This window comes from Oryctolagus cuniculus, chromosome 2 (assembly GCF_964237555.1).
Source record: "Oryctolagus cuniculus chromosome 2, mOryCun1.1, whole genome shotgun sequence".
In the NCBI taxonomy this organism is placed as follows: domain Eukaryota; kingdom Metazoa; phylum Chordata; class Mammalia; order Lagomorpha; family Leporidae; genus Oryctolagus; species Oryctolagus cuniculus.
The window spans coordinates 92809543-92828907 of NC_091433.1; the positions used below are offsets into that span (position 1 = coordinate 92809543).

A 19365-nucleotide genomic window follows, 5' to 3' on the forward strand; every position below is an offset into this window, starting at 1 on the left:
TCAAGGAGTCTTCAAAAAGCTTATGAAAATGTTTCTCATGAGAAAACTCTGCATGGACTCCTGAATTTATTTTTGCACCAAATTAAGTTCATCTTTTAATTCCGTTTTCCACAAACTTTGGATGCACCTTGGGGCATGCTTTAAAAAAGGAGCTTGCCTACACGTACAGTACCACTTGAGAGCCACCAGGTGGCGCCCTACTTCCATACCGCATCTGTAGCATCCTTGGTGCCTGTTGCAGGCCAAATCTGAGCTATGCCAAACTGGGAAAACGCCCAGCCCTTCCAGGAAACCTTGGCTTTCTTTTCTTTCAAATTTTTTTTTAATTTATTCGTCTATTTATTTGGAAGGCAGATTTACTGAGAGAGAGGGAGATGAGAGAGAGAGAGAGAGAGGAGAATCTTCCCAAATGGGTGCAACAGATGGGGCTTGGCAAGCCAGGAGCTCGGAACTCCATCTGGGTCTCCCACATGGGCGGTGGGGCCCAAGCACTGGAGCCATCTTGCGCTGCTTTCCCAGGCGCATTAGCAGGGAGCTGGATCAGAAACGGAGCAGCCAGGACTTGAACCGATGCTCTGATATGGGATGCCGGCACTGCAGGCTGCGCCACAACATCAGCCCCAGACTTAGGTCCCCTGATGTCAGGGTGCTTCCCAGCGTCTTAACCGCCAGGCCAAATGCCCTCCCATCCCAGCCTTTAGAGGGTGCTCTTTTTTTAAGATAACAAGGTGGTGCAGTCTAGTGTTGCAGGGGACCTGTGCAGCGAATCTGGTCCTTGTATACTGTGTTATCTGCATGCCTGATGAGGAGGTTATCAGAGTAATTGATGTGTCAGGCCACGCCACCTCGCAGGGAGAGGAGCAAGTGCACCTGCCACAGGTGGAGGGGTCTGCCTGGGGGTGGACCGGCAGCAGCTTTACTCGTGTCCCCGAAGCTTTGCAGTGGGGGAATTCTGATTGTTTCTGACACGCTGGACACACCAACACCCCTGCCAGGCAGACGGGCCGCTGGTGCTTCTCACTGGCTGGAAAACAGGGAGGCAGTGAGTTCACGCTGGCCGGGAACAGGATGCATGTTGGGGATTCGAATGCGTGCTGTGCTCCCTGCCTGGTTCCCCCACACTCCCGTGTTTGCAGAAGCTTCCAAAGGCAACCTGTGCTCCTGGGCTGGTCGGGTGCCTGCTCTCCCAGAGTCTGAGATGACCTGAGGTCTCTGCAGGTGGAGGCTTAGTCTACCCCCTCGCCTCACACACAGGCCTGTGAGAGCAGGTCCCTAGTGGCCTCAGGGCCTCCCAGGAGGACCTGCCTCCACCACACGCTAACTGTCTTGGGCTCCACTCTCCCAGTACTGCCAGCTCGTGACTTTGGGATCCCTGTTCCTGCATGAGTCCAGGGCCACATTCTGCTCACACCACGGGGGAGGCAGGGCTTAAGGACAGACCGAGGCGTCCAGAGCTCAGTTTCTCCACTTCCAGGCCGGGACTCATCCTGTTACAGGATACTTCCATCCTGGGCACTGCTTGGGGGTCTGAGAATTGCTGGTGGCTCCCACTGGAGGTTTAATGAGATGTCATCGAGAAATTTTTTTAACCGGACTCACTCCGACCCACATGTACCCGGTGTGTGCTCCGTGTTCCGGGTTTCTCCTGGCTGTCACCCACCCCTGTCTCTAACCCTCCGTCTACAGTAGGCCTTGCATCAGCTTTGCATTTAATTTTTCAGGGCCCACGGGGTGTGGGCCTCACTGACCTAGTTGAAATCTGGTCACCTGTTCCCCAAGTGTCCCAAGTGAAACAGAATAAGGTGGCACTCCCGCCCCAGCCTCTCCTGTGGAAGTGTGCTCGGGCTGGGGGAGGGGGAGGGTCCCAGAGGGTGCTGGGAGCAGCAGAGAAACTGTGGATGTCAGGTGAGGCAGGCAAGAGCAAGCTCATTATTCTGAAGCTGCAGGTGCAAAATGAAAAGGGAGAATAAATGTGTGAGAAACTTGCGGCTCATCTTTCTGGTGGGTGTCGTTAAATACAACCGTCCCACTGCCCCTCTTGCCCCCTTCCCAAGTTCTCAAACCTGAAAGACACTGCAGGGCACTGAGAAGACATCCGGCTTCATCTCCCACGGAAAGCCAGGAGTTAGGACCCAGAGGCTCGGGGCGGACGTTCAGTCTGCCAGCTGCCCTGGGGAATCTGTGCGAACACTTGCAGAGCCCGCGCTGAAGCCAGGAGCTCTGAGAGCCCGGCGTCCTGCGTCCCCCCGGGGTCGTACACCAAGCCAGACGCGGAGCTGCTGCGGTTGCTTTTCAGAGCCTCTTGTTCCGGTGGAAATGATCTGTTGTTCAAAAGGAGTGCCCAGTCCTTCTCGCCTGGATGCCATGGTGCTCACGGGTGTTGTGCTGGTGTTGGCTGTCCTCGGCACCCCTACCTCGGGTAAGCTCAAGCTCCAAGAGAGTAAAACGGCAGTGGTAGAACTGTGTGAGCAGAGGAGGCAGCAGTATGCGGCGGACAGCGTTAGAACTGGAGAATGTGATTCGCAGACAGCGTTAAGACGAAGCTGCAAAGTGTGGCTAAATCGAGTGAGGCTGGGAAATTCGCACAGTGCCCAAGGAGCCGTGTCTACACATTCCATGTTTCTGTTTTTGTCATTTATTGTGCTACCCTTTTGAGTCCTTAGGAGCTTGGCAGGAAGATGTCAGATGGGAAAATGTCATTGAATGCACGGGATGTCGGAGAGTGGATGGCTTGACTGCTTCGTACATAACTTTCCTATATCCACACTTGTATGTCACAACCACTAGTGACGGTGATACCTGAGTGTGGTTATTTAATTTCATCCAATGTGGCCTGTAGGCCTGTGTTTCAATAATTTTGTGCACACGGGTTAAGTTTGGTATTTTGGTATATCACAATGAATGTATATATATATATATTCATACACACACACATATATATAATGTCTATGCACAGCTGAGTGTTTCGCGTGACTGTTATCTAACCAAAAGAGAGGGACTTTTGGTAGAGAAAGAGAACAAGTAAAAGGAAAGAGGAAGGAAACTGGGTGAGAAGGTTCAGTGATGCTGGTGATTTGCTCCTGCTAGTTCTCTGGGGTCTGGAATCTGCTCCTTTTTTACGTAACTTGGAAACAGAAAGCTCTTCTCACTGAACCAGAAATCACCTAAAGCCAGGAGCCGGATGGTGAGAGCAGTGTACTTTTTGCATTTATATTTTCACATCGTATTTTTGCCACATTGGATGACTGCAGTTTTCCAGTGGAAAAACCTGTGTCTTCACCCAAGATTAACGTACCTGGTTCCGACACTTTCCTGCCTGAACTTACCGGGGCATTCTATCTGTTTGGAAAGAATCGGTTCTCACTACTCTTTGCTCTACAGACCTCACAAATGCCGTGGGCTCAGCGGTGGCCCAGCCCCTCTCCTGCTATGACAGGAAGGAGTGCGGGTTGACATGAGCCCAGCACTTACACTCCATCATGGAGGCTGCTGGAGATTGGGCCGTACCCTGGCCTGCCTACATCTCTCACACATGGGTCCTGAATCTAACACGCTATACTACATCTCCCATAGCATGCATACTTCTAGTTGCCTGAGATTCTTCAGCCTTAGCAAGTTGTGTGTAAATTACTCAGAACAACTTTTGTCAAGTGACAAGGGGTGGCCTGTTCCCTGAACTCTGGTGCCTCTGTGCCTCCCTCTCTCACACACTTGGTCTGCTCTGCTCCCAGAGAGCAGGAGGTGTGTCTCCTCACCTTCCTACCACCCTCACTTCCAGATGACATTTGTCTAATTCATGCTGTATATGTATTGGGCGTCTGCTGTGTCCCAGGAATGATCCGACGATGTGGGGGTGTGCAAGGGAATAAGCCAGAGTTAATTCAATATGCTCTCGCCCCAGCAAGAATCCATGAAATATTTATTATCTGATTTCCCTCCAAGGGCTAACTCCGGGTGTTAACAGCAAGGGCTTCCGTATTTGTGGTAGGAATTTTTTTTTTGAACCGGGTGTTAATTGAAAACAAAAACCATAATATACAAAAATGTGCATCTCCTAATCACCCTTACTGAAGCTTAAGATTCTTCAATTATTTCTTTAATCTCCTGGCTAATGATAAATAACAACAACAATAACAACAACAAAGAGCTATTCTGTTTGACAACACCATAAAAAGCCCGGACTTTCACCTCTTACTGCTATCTATCAGTTGTTTATTCAGTGTTAGGGGTGTGGTTCTCAAGTCCCTGCAGAGTGCGGGTGTTGATGTTGGGGGGCGGGGCGGGCAGGGAGGCAGCAGAAGTTATCAGAGAGCCTCAGTGAAGGAACAATGAGACCAAAAGGTCATGTCCTGGATTCCAAAGGACAACTTCCCCGTCTCGCACTGGCCCCGGACACCTCATGCGGAGCCCTAACCTGCCTGCTGCGAGTCCCCCTAACTCGAGGTGGTCTGAGCCCCCCGTCAGCGGGGCGCCCTCTCCCTTACCATGGAGCGGTCACTCAGCTCATCAGCTGCACCATCAGCCCGGGCTCCTTTTTGCATCTTTGCAGCAGGAACTATCTCCGGCCACATTGCGTGGCTGTCTCTTGGACACAAAAAAGTCCTGAGGGCCCAGGACGCATGCGCCGCCGGTGGCCTCAGCAGCGACCCCTCCCTCTTTTTACCGGGGAGACAGCGGGTTTTAGTGCGGATCACGCAGCCTGAAGTCAGAACCAGATCACACGCAGGTCTCCGAGTCTAGTGCCTCCTGGGGCCAGGGGAATATTTGTTGGATTCTTGCTCTGATACGTGATGGGTTTGGCAAGAGATGGTGCATTCTGAGCCCAGAGCAACGCGCTCCCTTGGAGAACTTTCACAGTCTGGCTCCAGGAGCAGGAAATAAACGGCCCTGGGTGGCCGCTGCCTGCACGGCCCCTGGTTCTTCCTCTGGCTGTGGAGCTGCCTGTGTGGCCCCAAAGGCAACTGTTCGGCAAAGAAACCGGGAACAGATTCTGCAAGGAGAAGAAGGAGAGGAGAGGAGAGGGGAAGGGAGGGGAGGGGAGGGGAGGGGAGGAGAGGGGAGGTAGATGGACAGGGTTTCGGGGGAGCAACAACATTTCTTCCCCACCTAAGACAGGTGAAAAGCTCAAAGAGGCTGCAAACATCCTCTGAGGACGCCGTGTGCCTGTGCATGTGAGCATTGTGTTTGTGCGTGTGCAGGACTCACACTAAGGGAAGGGGGGAGACTGTGGTCAAACCAGAGGCAGGTGCCCGCTGTCACTGGGAAGCACTGGATGTCTGCCTCCAAGGAAAGCACCCACAGGGCAGTGCCCAGGAGCAGGGTCCCTGGACAAAGCCCTCGGGGCCGGATGTCGCTGCAGCAAAGGGGACAGATGTGCCAAGCACCTCCCTGAGACCAGTCTAGTGCTGTTTGCTGTGTGGTTTCAGATTCACATTGTCTGAGGCACTAGAGTGATTTTTGCTTTATTTTTTAAAGATTTTATGTATTTATTTGAGAGGTAAAGTTATAGACAGAGAGAGGGAGAGACAGAAAGGTCCTCTGTCCACTGGATCTGCTGGTTCACTCCCTAAATGGCCACAACGGCTAGAGCTGTGCTGATCCGAAACCAGGAGCCAGGTCTTCTTCCAGGTCTCCCATGTAGCTGCAGGGGCCCAAGCACTTGGGCCATCTTCTACTGCTTTCCCAGGTCACAGCAGAGAGCTGGATGGGAGGTGGTGCAGCCGGACTCAAACTGGTGCCCACATGGAGCGCTGGCACTGCAGCCAGCAGCTTTATGTGATACGCCACAGTGCCGGCCCCAAAAATTAAAAAAAGAAAGTTGTAAAAAAAAAAACCCAAAACTTCCACATCTATGCATCATTTCTTCATAGTGCGCATCTCCTGGGAACTTTCGGCTCTTTCTCTGGAGAGGTCTGCTTCTCTCAAAACGTTAGTGCACTCCGGCTGCTGAGACAGAACACCTCAGCCAGGGGCTTGAACCACAGACGTGTGGCTGCTCACAGATCTGGGGGCTGGACTCAAGGCCCCAGCACTGTCAGCTTCTGGTGGCGGCTCCTGCCGTAGCCTGCCAGGAGCTGTCTTCTTGCTGCACCCCACACGGCTGTTCCTCTGTGCCTCCTTACAGACCCCTGTCTCCAATCCTGGGAGGCAGGGTTTTAGTGTGTGGTTCCCGGCGACACAGCTGGGACAGGTGTGTGCTTTTCCTTCCTGGATACCGATGACAAGAAGTCCCGCTTCTGACATGGATGACCAGGGTCACAGTGCACCCTTTTCCCTTCTACATGCCACTTGTGCGATGGCACTGCTGGGGACGTCAAGGTCATAATTCAGACCTCCTCACCCCCAACTTCATTCCAATCAAATGCCAGGAAGGTCACGGGTACACTCCCTACTCTTCTGCAGGAAGTCTGTCGGAGCTCCCATGACTCAGAGTTGTCTGAACTAAGGCACCTGTGTGCTTACGCGTGTGCATGCGTGTCTGTTCAGACATAATCCATTTGTTCTCAGCCTCCTAGGAGTGTCTCCATCCACTGTTGAGGTGCTGTGTTAAGTGATTTGTGCCAAATTGGGCTGAGCTTGGGCACAAGGGCTCTTGAGGAATCCGGCACGTTGGCACCGTTGGCAGCTGACAAGCTGGTGCTCACACGGTCAGGACTGCGCCCAACGCAGTGCCTAAGGGGCCGTGATTGTCCTCACACACCAAGGAATCGGCAGGCAGGCAGTTGAGTGCTGACAGGGGTCTCCTGTCTGTCTCTTTTATCAGGCTCATGCGATGCTTGAACCTGGGCAGTAATGGGTGCATCGGGGTGGGAAATATCTGGACATTGTGCCCTGGTTCCAGGAAGGAGGGAGTGGATACCCCAGAACAAGTCCGTCCTCTTTCATTATCTTTCCTGTACACCCTGCCCCGGGGCTCCCACTTGTGCCTCACAAGTGCGTCACAGGCCACCCCCGCCAGGCAACTGGCTGAATAAAATCAGCAGATGTGGCCAAGGAACAAGGGAGGCTGGCTGTGGGGCAGGGCACAGGCAGGATCTGAGCGAGAGAGCTGCCAGGGACTGAACACGGGCCCCACTGCAGAGGTGTTGGGAGGTGGGGTCCCTACGCCTGGGAATTGGGCCCCTCTTTTCCCCTTTGCCGTGTATGAAGCAGCCAGTGGGCCCTCACCAGAGGCCGGCCTCTTCATCTCCGACTCCATCCTCTTCCATTATAAACCATTCAGTCCATGGTGTTTGTCACTGCAGGAGAAAGCTGGCAAGTGCCTTTCAAACAGTATTTCTCCTGTGGAGGAGGGGCTGTCTGGTGCAAGGGGAGGCCACCAGGGAGCGTGGCCAACAGAGTCCTCTTCGCTTCCCTCTTCCCTGAGCAGTTCTGCTCTGACCCTAGGACTCTAGATACTTGCACTGCTCAGCAGACCAAAAGCCAAGACCAAAAGCCAAAAGCCAGCACTGCTCCTCAAGTGGATGTTAACTCAGCTGCTCCCAGCATACCTCAGAAAGTTTGTGGGAAAATGGAATTGAACGATCAGTTTATTTTGGTGCAAAAATAATTTTTACATCCAGGTACAGTTTTTTTTTTTAAATAATATGCCTTTTCATGAGCATTTTGAAAATAGCTTGTATGAGCTCTTCCAAGAGGTGGCATTGGAGCAAAGACCCAACTTAGTGAAGGGGAAACCAGGGGCGTGGACAGACGGGGCAGGCATTGGGAGCTAGGACGCTGTTTATCAGCTATGCCGGATCAGGGAGCCTGTGTTGAGTCTGTCTCCACTTCTGATCCAGCTTCCCGGGGGTGTGCACTGAGAGGCAGCAGGACTGGCTCAAGGGATTGGGTCCCTGCCACCCAACTGGGAGGCTCGGATGGAGTTGCTGGCTCCTGGTTGTTGCCGCCATTTGGGGGAGTGAACCTGCCCACTGGGAGACTTCTGTCTGTCCCTCTGTCTCTCTGCTTTTCAAATAAATAATTAAAAATAAAACAAAATACAGCAGACCCCTCAGGTATGAGCAAAGGGACCTGTGAGGCAGGAGGTGGCGGAAGTGGACTCAGAGCACTGCACTCAGCAAGGGCTGGGGTGGGAGGAGAGGGCCCAGGCACGGGTGACCCCGCCCTCCGCCCCCGGCCCCCAGCACTTCTGTCAGCCCCCTCCTCCCTCGCCTTTCTGGGAAGGATGCAGGACCCTGCACAACCCGCTGCCCACCCCCCCCCCCCAGCCATCCAGGGCACCTGCTTTTCAGCGCCCTCTGCTGGAAATGCAGCGGGAGCGACAGGGCACTGCAGATTTCTCCAGGAAAAGGAAGGGGCGTGGCAGGCGGGAACCCCACCCACCTCGGCCCCGCCCCCTTCCCTGAGGGTCTGTGAATGGCTGCATCTTTTTTTTTTTTTTTTTTTTTTTTTTTTTTGACAGGCAGAGTGGACAGTGAGAGAGAAAGACAGAGAGAAAGGTCTTCCTTTTGCTGTTGGTTCACCCTCCAATGGCCGCCACGGCCGGCGCACAGCGCTGATCCGATGGCAGGAGTCAGGTGCTTCTCCTGGTCTCCCATGGGTGCAGGGCCCAAGGACTTGGGCCATCCTCCACTGCCTTCCCTGGCCACAGCAGAGAGCTGGCCTGGAAGAGGGGGCAACTGGGACAGAATCCAGCGCCCCGACCAGGACTAGAACCCGGTGTGCCGGCGCTGCAAGGCGGAGGATTAACCTAGTGAGCCGCGGCGCCGGCTTGAGTCTCTCATCACTGCTACCTTGGTGAAGCTGATGGAGACGGCATATGCCTGGGGAGGGGGAGGGGAAGAGGCTACTTTACATTTTTTCTTAGTAAGAATCTTTGGATCTTGATTGGGCAGACCTAGAGGACAATGCCCATCGAATGCTTCAAAATGCTCCGAGGGTCTGCAGCAGCAGGAGGCTGGACCAGAAGCAAAGCCAGGGATAGAACCCAGGTCCTCCAAAATGGGATGTGGACTCCCCCCACACACAAATGTTTTGAAGCCCCCTCATACGTCTCTCAGTGAGAAAAAAAAAAAACACATTTTATCTGGTAAAACATATGGTGTAGAGTGAGTTGCTTGAGGCTACAAGAGGGCTACACTAAAATAGAATGAGTTTCCCTGTTTTAAATTAGGTAGCACAGCACTAGAAAGAAAAAAAATATCATCTATAGGCTGCGTTCCCAAGCCTTGCCCTGAACTTGAGGCTGAAAGCCGGCAGTGAGGGTGTTCCTTGGGCTCTTGAGCTTTTGGGGGCTGAGAAGGGTTAGAACCTGGTTGCTGAGCAAGGAAGGGCATGGTAAGGGACCATTTCCCCAGGAGGCGGGCAGGAGAATAGCAAGGGCTTGAAACAGGTGCACAGGGAAAATGGACTGAATGTACGAAAAATGGCCCCACTTTCCCTTCACTGGTTCACTCATTCAACGCACATGGGTATTTTAAATAGCTGTGGAAAAATGAAATTAAAATATAAACATTTTGCTGCAGAAAAATTTTGAAATCCATGCCTAGCTTTTTCATAATACACATTTCCCACGAACTTTTTGAAGACTCCTTGCATTTGAAATGAGCACCTGGGGTGGGCAATTGGCCTAGTGGTTAAAGCACCTGCCTCAAAAATTGGAGTACCTGGATTTGATCCCTGCCTTCACGCCTAGCTCCAGCTTTCTGGAAGGTGGTGGTGACGGCTCCATTAGCTGGGTTCTTGCCACCCATGTAGGAGACCCGGATTAGGTTCCCAGGTCCTGGATTTGGCCAGGGTTGATCACAGTTATTGCAGGTATTTGGGGAGTGAAGCAGCAGATGGACGCTACGTCTTTCCGACACAACAAACCATGACAGGAGAACAGAAGAAGGAATTCAAGAAACAGAGGTGGGCAGAGCCTGTGGGCACTGCAGATGAGACCCGAGGTAGAGGGGAAGGGAGTGGCTAGAGAGCGTGAGGATCCTTTGGGATCCAGGCGTCGACTCCGCGATGGGAAGCCTGCAGTGAGAGAGTAAGGCTGTGGGTGAGATACAGATTCTATTTTGAGCTGAGCATACGTGGGGCTGGCGAGGCGCAAGAAAACCCTCATCTGCTCAAAGCCGCCTTTGCTGAATTAGGCTGCTAGTGATACGTGATTTTGGCCAGCCATTAATTCAGCTCCCTGGCGATCCTTGCAGCCACTGCAGGATTCAGTTCAATGGCTGAAAACGAAGACGCCCTACTCAGGCATTTATTCCAAGGATACCAGAAATGGGTTCGCCCGGTACTGCATTCCAACGACACCATAAAAGTACATTTCGGCTTGAAAATATCCCAGCTGGTGGACGTGGTGAGTGATCCTGGCACCCCGCTAAAGAGAACATGCTTCCTTATCCCGCTGGTGAGCCCGGGGTGATTTTTTCTTTCCCCTGTGTCTGGCATTTCCATTTGAAAAATAATTTACTGTGAGAGAAAAATCTGCCCGAGAAGCCAGGGAGAGGATGGAGGGAAAAACAAGAGGCTCCATTGCAGCAAGGAGCTGTGAGCAGAGGACCTTCTGGTGAGGGTGGATGAGGCTGCTGGGACCCTTGTCCCCTGCAGGGTTGGGTGCAGGGCGTGTGGAGCCCAGGGCGGATTCTGTGGTCAGAGCTCCTCTGGCCGTGCCAGGGTGAGGCAGGCTCTGCTGACAGTGCCTGGAGCAAGGGCCATTCCTGTTCTCCCTGGGCGATCCCACTGCCCCTTCTGAACTCACTCACGCCTTGAATGCGCTCTGCTAATTTTCCTGTTGGGCTGGTATTTCTGCCATGATGGTTTTTGGGGGCGGAAATTAGTTAACTAATTAGTTTACAGCAAAATTATCCTGCTGCAAACCCCTAAAACTCCAGTGTAACCCTCCCACAACGCCCAGTCCCTTGTCCACACAAATGCGAGTGCACACACACACACACCCCTCGATGGCCTAATGCCCTCGAATTTCTTCCAGAAGATCCTGCATAGCCAGTCATCAATTTAGTTAACACAGGTATCTCTTGAGACAAGTATTTGCACCCTTGAAGGGTCTTCTGGGTTATGCAATATTATATAAATTTACTTCATATAACCCTTGCCACCATGAATGGCTACTTGTTTGCATTTTTATTTCGAGCAAACTGAGAATCCTTTGCCCGTCAAAAGGTAAGACTCAGACAAACCCCCAGATACAAAACTTCCTCTAACTTTGACCACAATGTCCTTTTAACTGTCATTTTCTTAGGATGAAAAGAATCAACTGATGACAACGAACGTGTGGCTCAAACAGGTACATTTCAACCCAAGGATCTTATCTGTCAATTCAGTCATTTAAATTCTTTCCTATCCAGAAAGACCGTTTCTGAACATAATTGTGTTAGGAAGCTTATCCTGTTCCTCAGGGAGGTGTGTGGGAACGCCGCGAAGGATCTGTCGTCTGATTTGCTTCTGTGAGTGCTGGAAAGCAGGCCTGGGAGCTCCTGGTCGTAGAGGGAGGAGGGTCCCTGTAAAAGTTCCTGGGAAGTGGAATTAAGAGATAAGTGTATCGTGGTGCAAACAATTCTGAAGTCCATGCATACTATTTCAGAACACTCGTTTTCCATGAGCTTTTTAAAAATTTGAGACAGAGAAAGAGAGAGAGAGAGAGAAGAAGGAGGAGGAGGAGGAAGAGGAGGGGAGGGGGAGAGGAGGGGGAAGGGAGGGAGAGGAGAGAGGGTCCATCTGCTGGTTCACTCCCCAAATGCTCACAATGGCTGAGACTGGGCCAGGCTGCAGCTGGAACCAGGAATTCAATCTTGGTCATCCACATGAATGGCAGAGGCCCAACTTTTTCTTCTTCTTCTTTTTTTAAAGATTTATTTATTTATTTATTTGAAAGTCAGAGTTACACACAGAGAGAAGGAAAGGCAGAGAAACAGGTCTTCCATCTGCTGGTTCACTCCCCAGATGGCTGCAATGGCTGGAGCTGAGCTGGTCTGAAGCCAGGAGCCAGGAGCTTCTTCCGGGTCTCCCACGCGAGTGCAGGGGCCCAAGGACTTAGGCCATCTTCTCCTGCTTTCCCAGGCCATAGCAGAGAGCTGGATTGGAAGTGGAGCAGCTGGGACTCAAACCGGCACCCATCGGGATGCCAGTACTGCAGGCAGCGGCTTTATCCACTATGTCACAGTGCTGGCCCTGTGGGACTCAACTTCTTGAGCTGCTGTAAGCTGGAATTGAGGATGGAGCTAGGAATGGAACCAGGCTGTCCCATCTTCCTCCTGCTTTCCCAAGAGCATTAGCAGGGAGCTGGATTGGAAGTGGAGCAGCTGGGACTTGAACCAGCACTCATATGGGACGCCAGCACCGCAGGCCATGGCTTAACCCTTGTGCCATGGTGCTGGTTCCAAGAATCCACTCTTGGTCTTAGGAAGCTAACAACAATAAAATAAACCCAACCCACTGTATCTTCTTCCCACCCCCCACCTCTCCACTGCAAGCACACTGTTCTGACTCAGTTCTCACATAAAGGTCCCTGGATTTTTTTTTTTAAGATTTATTCATTTATTTGAAGGCAGAATTACAGAGAGAGAGAGAAAGAGAGAGAGAGAGAGAGCACTCTTCCATTTATTTCTGTACTCTGGAGATGGCCATATCAACCAAGGCTGGGCCAGGCGGGAGCCAGGAGCCAGGAGCTTCATCTGGGTCTCCCACAGGGTTGCAGGGGCCCAAGCACTTGGGCCATCTTCCTCTGCTTTCTCAGGTGTGTTAGCAGGGAGCTGGATTGGAAGTGGGGCAGCCAGGACTCGAATCCACACCCATATGGGATGCTGGCACCACAGGTAGCAGCTTAAGCTACTGCGCCGCAGTGCTAGCCCTGATCCCTGGCTTTTCTTGTGATTTCAGAGAGGAGGAGTTATGTCAACCCCAAGAGGGTCGGACCTGAGGGACAGAAACCACAGCAGGAGTCAACATAGGAGGAACAGAGCCACACGCTCTGCTGAGCCTTGTCAAAGCCATGGCCACTCATAGACGGGGCCTGCGGCGGACATCAGTATTCAGAGCTGTGCCATAGCATACTGTGGCAGCAAATGGGAAAGGCAAACTTTGTGGGGTGGATGGCAAGCAGGGAAGGCTGCCTGGAACAGGAGGCATTTGAGCTCCCCCATGATGTCTCCATTATACTTGTTTTTTTTTTTTATTTAAAAAAATTTTTTTTTTATTTTTAAAGCTAAAAGGGTACAAGAAAGATAAAGGATGAAAATAAAAGGAAGGGAAACACAAGATACAATGGATGCTTAGAAAAACTTATCACTGGTGTTTCCCACACATCTCTGACCCAGAGCAGCTGATAATAATGCCTGAGACTTATTTAGCACTCACTAAATGCCAGGCGCACGCCCAGTGTGTCATGAGAATGGTCTCTCCTAACGCTCACAGCCGCTTGCTGAGGTGGGGGCCTCTTATCACGCCCACCTCGCAGATGCGGGAACCGAGGCGTGGAGGATTGAAGGGACCAAACGGACACACGGCTGAGCGACATCTGACTGCCAGAGAGACGGCCGGCCAGCCTCAGACAGGAGGGAGCCGACAGCAGGCGCCTGCGCGCCTGGCGGTGCCGTCCCGGGGTCGTCTATGTCCTGCCCGCTCCGCTGAGTCCTGGATTCCTTGAACTCCGGCTGGCTCAGGGAGTTGGTCTATTCCAGACCAGACGCTGCGGGGAGGAGGAAGCTGGGATTCACTCCATCTTCCGTGCATGCAGCAGGATCTAGTGAGCGCTTCTTCACGGAGAAGGAGTGCTGTTAGTTTCGTAGGAAATAATTATGTAAGACAATAAACACGTGGCGCCGGCGCTGTGGTGCAGCAGGTAAGCCGCTGCCCGTGGCGACGGCATCCCATATGGGCGCTGTCTCGAGTCCTGGCTGCTCCACTTCCAATCCAGCTCCCTGCTAATGCACCTGGGAAAGCAGCAGAAGATGGCCAGAGTGCTTGGGCCCCCGCCCCCAAGTGGGCGACTCGGATGAAGCTCCTGGCTCCTTGCTTCATCCTGGCCCATCCCTAACTGTTGTAGCCATTTGGGAAGTGAATCAGTGGATGGAAGATCTCTTCCTCTCTCTCTGACTCTCTCTCTCTCTCTGACTCTCCCTTTCTCTCTGTAACTCTGCCTTTCAAATGAACAGATAAATAAATCTTTTAAAAAAAAATGTCTTAAACAGACGATAAACACCGTAAAGAATGTGTCTATAAGGTCTTGTGCTGACACGAGAATGACAATGGGGTCTGCTGGAAGAAGCTCTAAAAGCCTTGAGGAGGGGAGATGGTTACTTCAGTCTCACAGAGCAAATAGAAATCCCACAAGGGAGGGGCCAGCACTGTGGGTTGAGCCTCCACCTGTGGCGCCTGCATCCCATATGGGTGCCGGTTCGAGTCCCCGCTGCTCTCTGCTATGGCCTGGGAAAGCAGCGGAAGACGGCCCAAGTGCTTGAGCCCCTGAGCCCATGAGGGAGACCCTGGGGAGGCGCCTGGCTCCTGGCTTCAGATCACTCCGCCAATGACAGCCATTTTCAGAATAAAAGCATGTTCCATGGCAGCCCAGGAGGCAGAAATGCTGGTATTTCACGCCATTTTCCACCCTCTATTTCCACAGTACTCCTCCGATATAGTTAGACATACCTCTTCAATCTTCGCAACCAAGGGCCTTTAAAAATCACACGTCTAGTTGACACCCAGAGAAAGTCGACACGGGGCTATTTTTAATGTTATCGATTTTATTTGGCAAACTCGTTTGTCCTTCTCCTTTGTACTTCTACAACGTAATCAAAACCCTATCAACCATAAATTTATTATTAAACCGACACGAGAAAGGGCTCAGCGCCCTAGCCCTGACTCCACGCCGTCAGATTCAAGGTTGGGAGCATCGCATTGCTGGCAAGGAAACGGAGCACGAGCCTGGCCTTTCTAAAATGACACAAGTGTTTGCCCCTTTGCCTAGGCATCACTGTATGAATAATCACTCACCCAGTGAGCATCGACTGAGAGCCTACCTCGCTCTGGCACTGAGCTAAGGCGCTGAGCTGGGCTGTTGAGCAAGGATGCCAAGGAGGCAATAAGAACACCAAATATTGATGGCACCCATCAATGTGGGCAGTTATTAAGTGTTCATCAAATTCTTTTATTTGTTGTTTATTTGAAAGCAGAATGACAAGAGGGGGAGAGCTAGAGAGACAGAGAGAAACAGAGGCAAAGACAATGAACCACCTGCTGGTTCATTTCCCAAACGGCCCCAATAGCCAGGGCTAGGCCAGACTGAAGCCAGGATCCAGGAACTCCGTTTGATCTCCCACATAGGAGGTAGGGGCCCAGGTACTTGGATCATCCTCCACTGCCTTCCTAGGTTCATTAGCAAGGAGCTGGAGAGAAATGGAGCAGCCCGGGGGCTGGCTCTGTGGTGTAGTGGGTTAAGCTGCTGCCTTGCAAAGCTGGCCTCCCATATGGTACCAGTTCTTGTCCCGGCTACTCCGCCTTTTTTTTTTTTTTTTCTGGGATGCCAGCATCACAGGCAGGCTGCTCCACTTTCAATTCAGCTCCTTGCTAATGGCCTGGGAAAAACAGCAGAAGATGGCCCAAGTGCTTGGGGCCCTGCTACCCACATGGGAGACCTGGAAGAAGCTCTTGGCTCCTGGCTTTGCCTTGGCCCAGCACTGGTTATTACAGCCATCTGGGGGAGTGAACCAGCAAATGGAAGATTCTCTCTCTCTCTCTCTCTCTCTCTCTCTCTCTTCTCTGTGTGTCTTTCTCTTTCTCTCTGTAACTCTGACTTTCAAATAAAATAAATAAATCTTGAAACAAAGAAAGAGAGAGAGAGAGGAAAGAAGGAAGGAAGGAAGGAAGGGAGAAAGAAGGGGAGCAGTTGAGACAGGAACTGGTGCTGCCATGTGGGATGCTGGCATCACAATCAGGGGCTTAACCACTGCACCACAATGCCTGCTCGGTTAAACAATTTAAGGAGCCAGAAGTGCTAACTGACCTGCACGCTGAATGAGCACATGTACTGAATTATCACACCAGGCACCATAAATATTTACAATTAAAATAACACATAACAGGCAACTCTGAATGGCCCTGGCTTTGCTGCAACAGACTCACAGTCCGCTCAGCTGTCCCAGCCCCTCGGCAGATAACAGCTGCTGCAGCGCCTGCCAAGGCCCCCGTCTTCCCCGTGCTGCTCATCCAGCTGCTGAACACACTTCCAGAGCAACGAGAGGTTCAGCAAACACGATGGAGGCCTCACAGGGCAGCTGCCCTTTCAGTAGAACTGAAGACTGCTGTGGGGCACGGCGTCATGGTGCAGCAGGAAAAGCCGCCACCTGCGAGGCCGCCATCCTCTATGGGCATGGGTTCATGTCCCTGCTGCTCCACTTCCAATCCAGGCCTAGGAAAAGCAGCAGAAGATGGTCCACGTGGGAGACCCCAGAAGAAGCTCCTGGCTCCTGGCTTCATCCTGGCTCAGCCCAGGCTGTCGCAGCCACTTGGAGAGTGAACCAGCAGAAGGTAGATCTCTCTCTCGAGAGATGCCACGGCCTCTTACCACCTTTGTAGGCTTTTAGCCTTAACAACAAATCACATTTCTTGGCCTTAGTGACTCACGGATTTAGGGGTTATATGAAATGTATAATATGTCATGTTGCTGTTTTAATTTGGCTTTTAGGGTTTCTTTTGTTTTCTTAACTGCATAGCTTAGCTCTTTCTTTTCTTTCTTTCTTTCTTTCTTTCTTTCTTTCTTTCTTTCTTTCTTTCCTTCTTTCTTTCGAGTTACAGAAAGAGAGAGAGAGATTTTCCATCTACTGGTTCACTCTTCAAATGGCTGCAACCACCAAGGCTGGGCCAGGCAGAAGTCAGGAGCCAGGAGCTTCTTCTAGGTCTCTTATGTGGGTGCAGGGGCCCAAGCACTTGGGTCATCTCCACTGCTTTTCCCAGGCGCATTAGCAGGGAGCTGGATTAGAAGTGGAGCAGCGGGATTTGAACCAGTGCCCGTAGGGGACTCTGGCACCAGCTCAACCCACCGCACCACAGCGCCAGCCTCATAGGATTCACCTCTACTGTAATCACATCTCAGAGGTATTCTGAGAGGCTGTGAATCAAGGCAATAGTGAGGAATGGCTGTTCCTTATTCTGCCCTGGTCTTAGAATTAAAGCAGGAATAATTCAAGGAATTTATTTATAGTAAAGAAAAAAGCCTTAAGACTTTGGTTTAAAATTTGTTTCTGGATCACCATAATAATACCTAGACATTTCCGAGGGATAGCTCAGGTAATATACGCAAGAAAAGACCATTTTAAGGGGATCTATATTTGAGATGGATTTAAAATTGTACTTTTCCAAATGAAGAAACCTAGGCTTGGAACATTTTCCCAGTGGTGGATGAACTTTGCTTTTTGGCTCGCTCATCTCCTATGCGCTCCTGTGACTGCAGAAGCCGGCTGACCCCGAGGCAAGGCTGCAGCACGGAGCCCCTGTTTGTGAAGGGCTGAGAGCCGGGCTGGCTCGCACCGTGCAAATGCAAGGCATCCTTTCTAATCTCTTCCTCTAAGAAGGGAGAGACAGCCCGTGAATCTCCAGAGGTCGGCAGAGAGAACAGTGAAGTGACCAGAAAATCTCCCAGCTCCTTAGGGAAGGAGACAGAGCATTTGAGCTTGGAACCCTCTGCAGGATGCTGCTAACTGGCCCATGCGCACCCATCCCCTGGTGTGTACCACGGCCATGCTGGTGCCCGGGAATCCCCTTCTTGGGCCAGGCGAGCCCCTCTGCCCTGGCACGTCCCAGGGTGCCTCCCTGAGTCCCTGGCTCTGGCCGTAGAGCCATATGTGGTTGTGAGGAATGCCTCTCCCCAGCCCGCGGGGAAGCGTAGATGCTGCAGTCAGTGACCTACCTTGTCTAAGTTGCGCAACTAGGCAGGGGCAATTAAGGTGCAGAACTCAAGGCTCTGGACTCGAACTCAAGGTGCTCTCTCTTTGGGGTACACCAAAGTCATTGTGGACCCCAAGTCCCGCCGAGCTCCTCTTTCTTTACAAATCAGAAACGCATCCTGCTTCCCATCCAGATCTTTCTGTCTCCTCCCCGAGACTGCAAATGCACTCCCTGTCCATCCATTCATTCCAGGCTTGGACTACAGGGCAGCAGGGACCAGCACTGTGCTTGGTGCCAGCCCAAGCCTTGCACTGTGTGGCATGCACGAACTCGGATCAGAACAGCAGGCGATTGCATCTCCAGCAACACTCCTGCTGCAAATGGAGGCTGGACTTGAGCACAGAACTCACTACGTTCCTTTTAAAAGTGGGCCCGGAGTGTGGGGCACAGCTGCAGCCCACCTGCCCCAGTACCTGCCTCTGGTACTCTGGGCTGTGCACCTGTAGCCTGTTGCCTGCTGGCTATCAGCTTCCTCGCAGGGTCAGCCAAGAACCTTCTGCTTGCAAGTGACAGGAGACCCAACCCATCCTGGCACCAGCAGATGGAGGACTGAGTGCCTTTGACAATATGAAAAGCCCGGGGACAGCCTTGGCTTTATATGAGGTTTCCTCCAGGAGCCAGAGCAATATTCCAGTGCCTGCTCCTCTCGCTGGGAGTCTCTGGGTTGACTCCAACCTCATTCAGGTCCTTCTCTGGAAGTAAGTAACAGAGATCATCGGTAGCAACAAAAACAATGTCTTTAAAGTGTTCAGCAAATTCATTTAAGTAGTTATGTAGACATTGCTTCCTAATCTGGAGTAATAAGCATTCCACATGGGGCAGGTGTTTGGCCTGGAGTTAGGACACAGGTCAGGACACCTACATCCGATATCAGAGTGCTTGATTGTGAGTCCTGACCCCGTTCTGCATTCCAGCTGCCTGCTAAGTTGCATCCCGAGAGGCATCAGGTGATGGCTCAAGTGCCTGGATCCCTGAGTGGAGTCCTTCACTCCCGACTTCCAAGTCCCAGCTGTTGTGGGCAGTTGGGGAGTTGACCAGTGCTCTCGCTTGCTCTCTCCTTCCTTTTCTTTCTTTTTTTTTTTTTTAAGATTTATTTATTTATTTGTAAGTCAGAGTTACACAGAGGGGAGAGAGAGAGAGAGAGAGAGGTCTTCCATCCACTGGTTCACTCCCTAATTGGCTGCAATGGCTGGAGCTGCACCGATCCGGAGCCAGGAGCTTCTTCCAGGTCTCCCACGTGGGTGCAGGGGCCCAAGGACTTGGGCCATCTTCTCCTGCTTTCCCAGGCCACAGCAGAGAGCTGGATCGGAAGTGGAGCAGCCAGGACTTGAACTGGCACCCTTATGGGATCCGACACTGCAGGCGGTGGCTTTACCTCCTATGCCACAGCGTTGACCCCTCTCTTTCCCTTTCCAAAAGTGACAACACAAAGAGAGAGAGCAGCAGCAAAAACATAAAGGAGTAAATCAC

The 19365-nt window shown here is 51.9% G+C and overlaps 1 protein-coding gene across 1 annotated transcript in view; it reads left to right on the forward strand.

The window, feature by feature from the left end:
• The first annotated feature begins 2180 nt into the window (after positions 1-2180).
• CHRNB3 (cholinergic receptor nicotinic beta 3 subunit) overlaps positions 2181-19365 on the forward strand; it is a 34401-nt gene continuing 17216 nt past the window's right edge. The window contains exons 1-3 of the mRNA XM_070068626.1: positions 2181-2419; positions 10143-10294; positions 11198-11242. Coding sequence (XP_069924727.1) covers positions 2317-2419; positions 10143-10294; positions 11198-11242 — 300 coding nt within the window. The 5' untranslated portion in view covers positions 2181-2316. The remainder of the gene's footprint in view (positions 2420-10142; positions 10295-11197; positions 11243-19365) is intronic.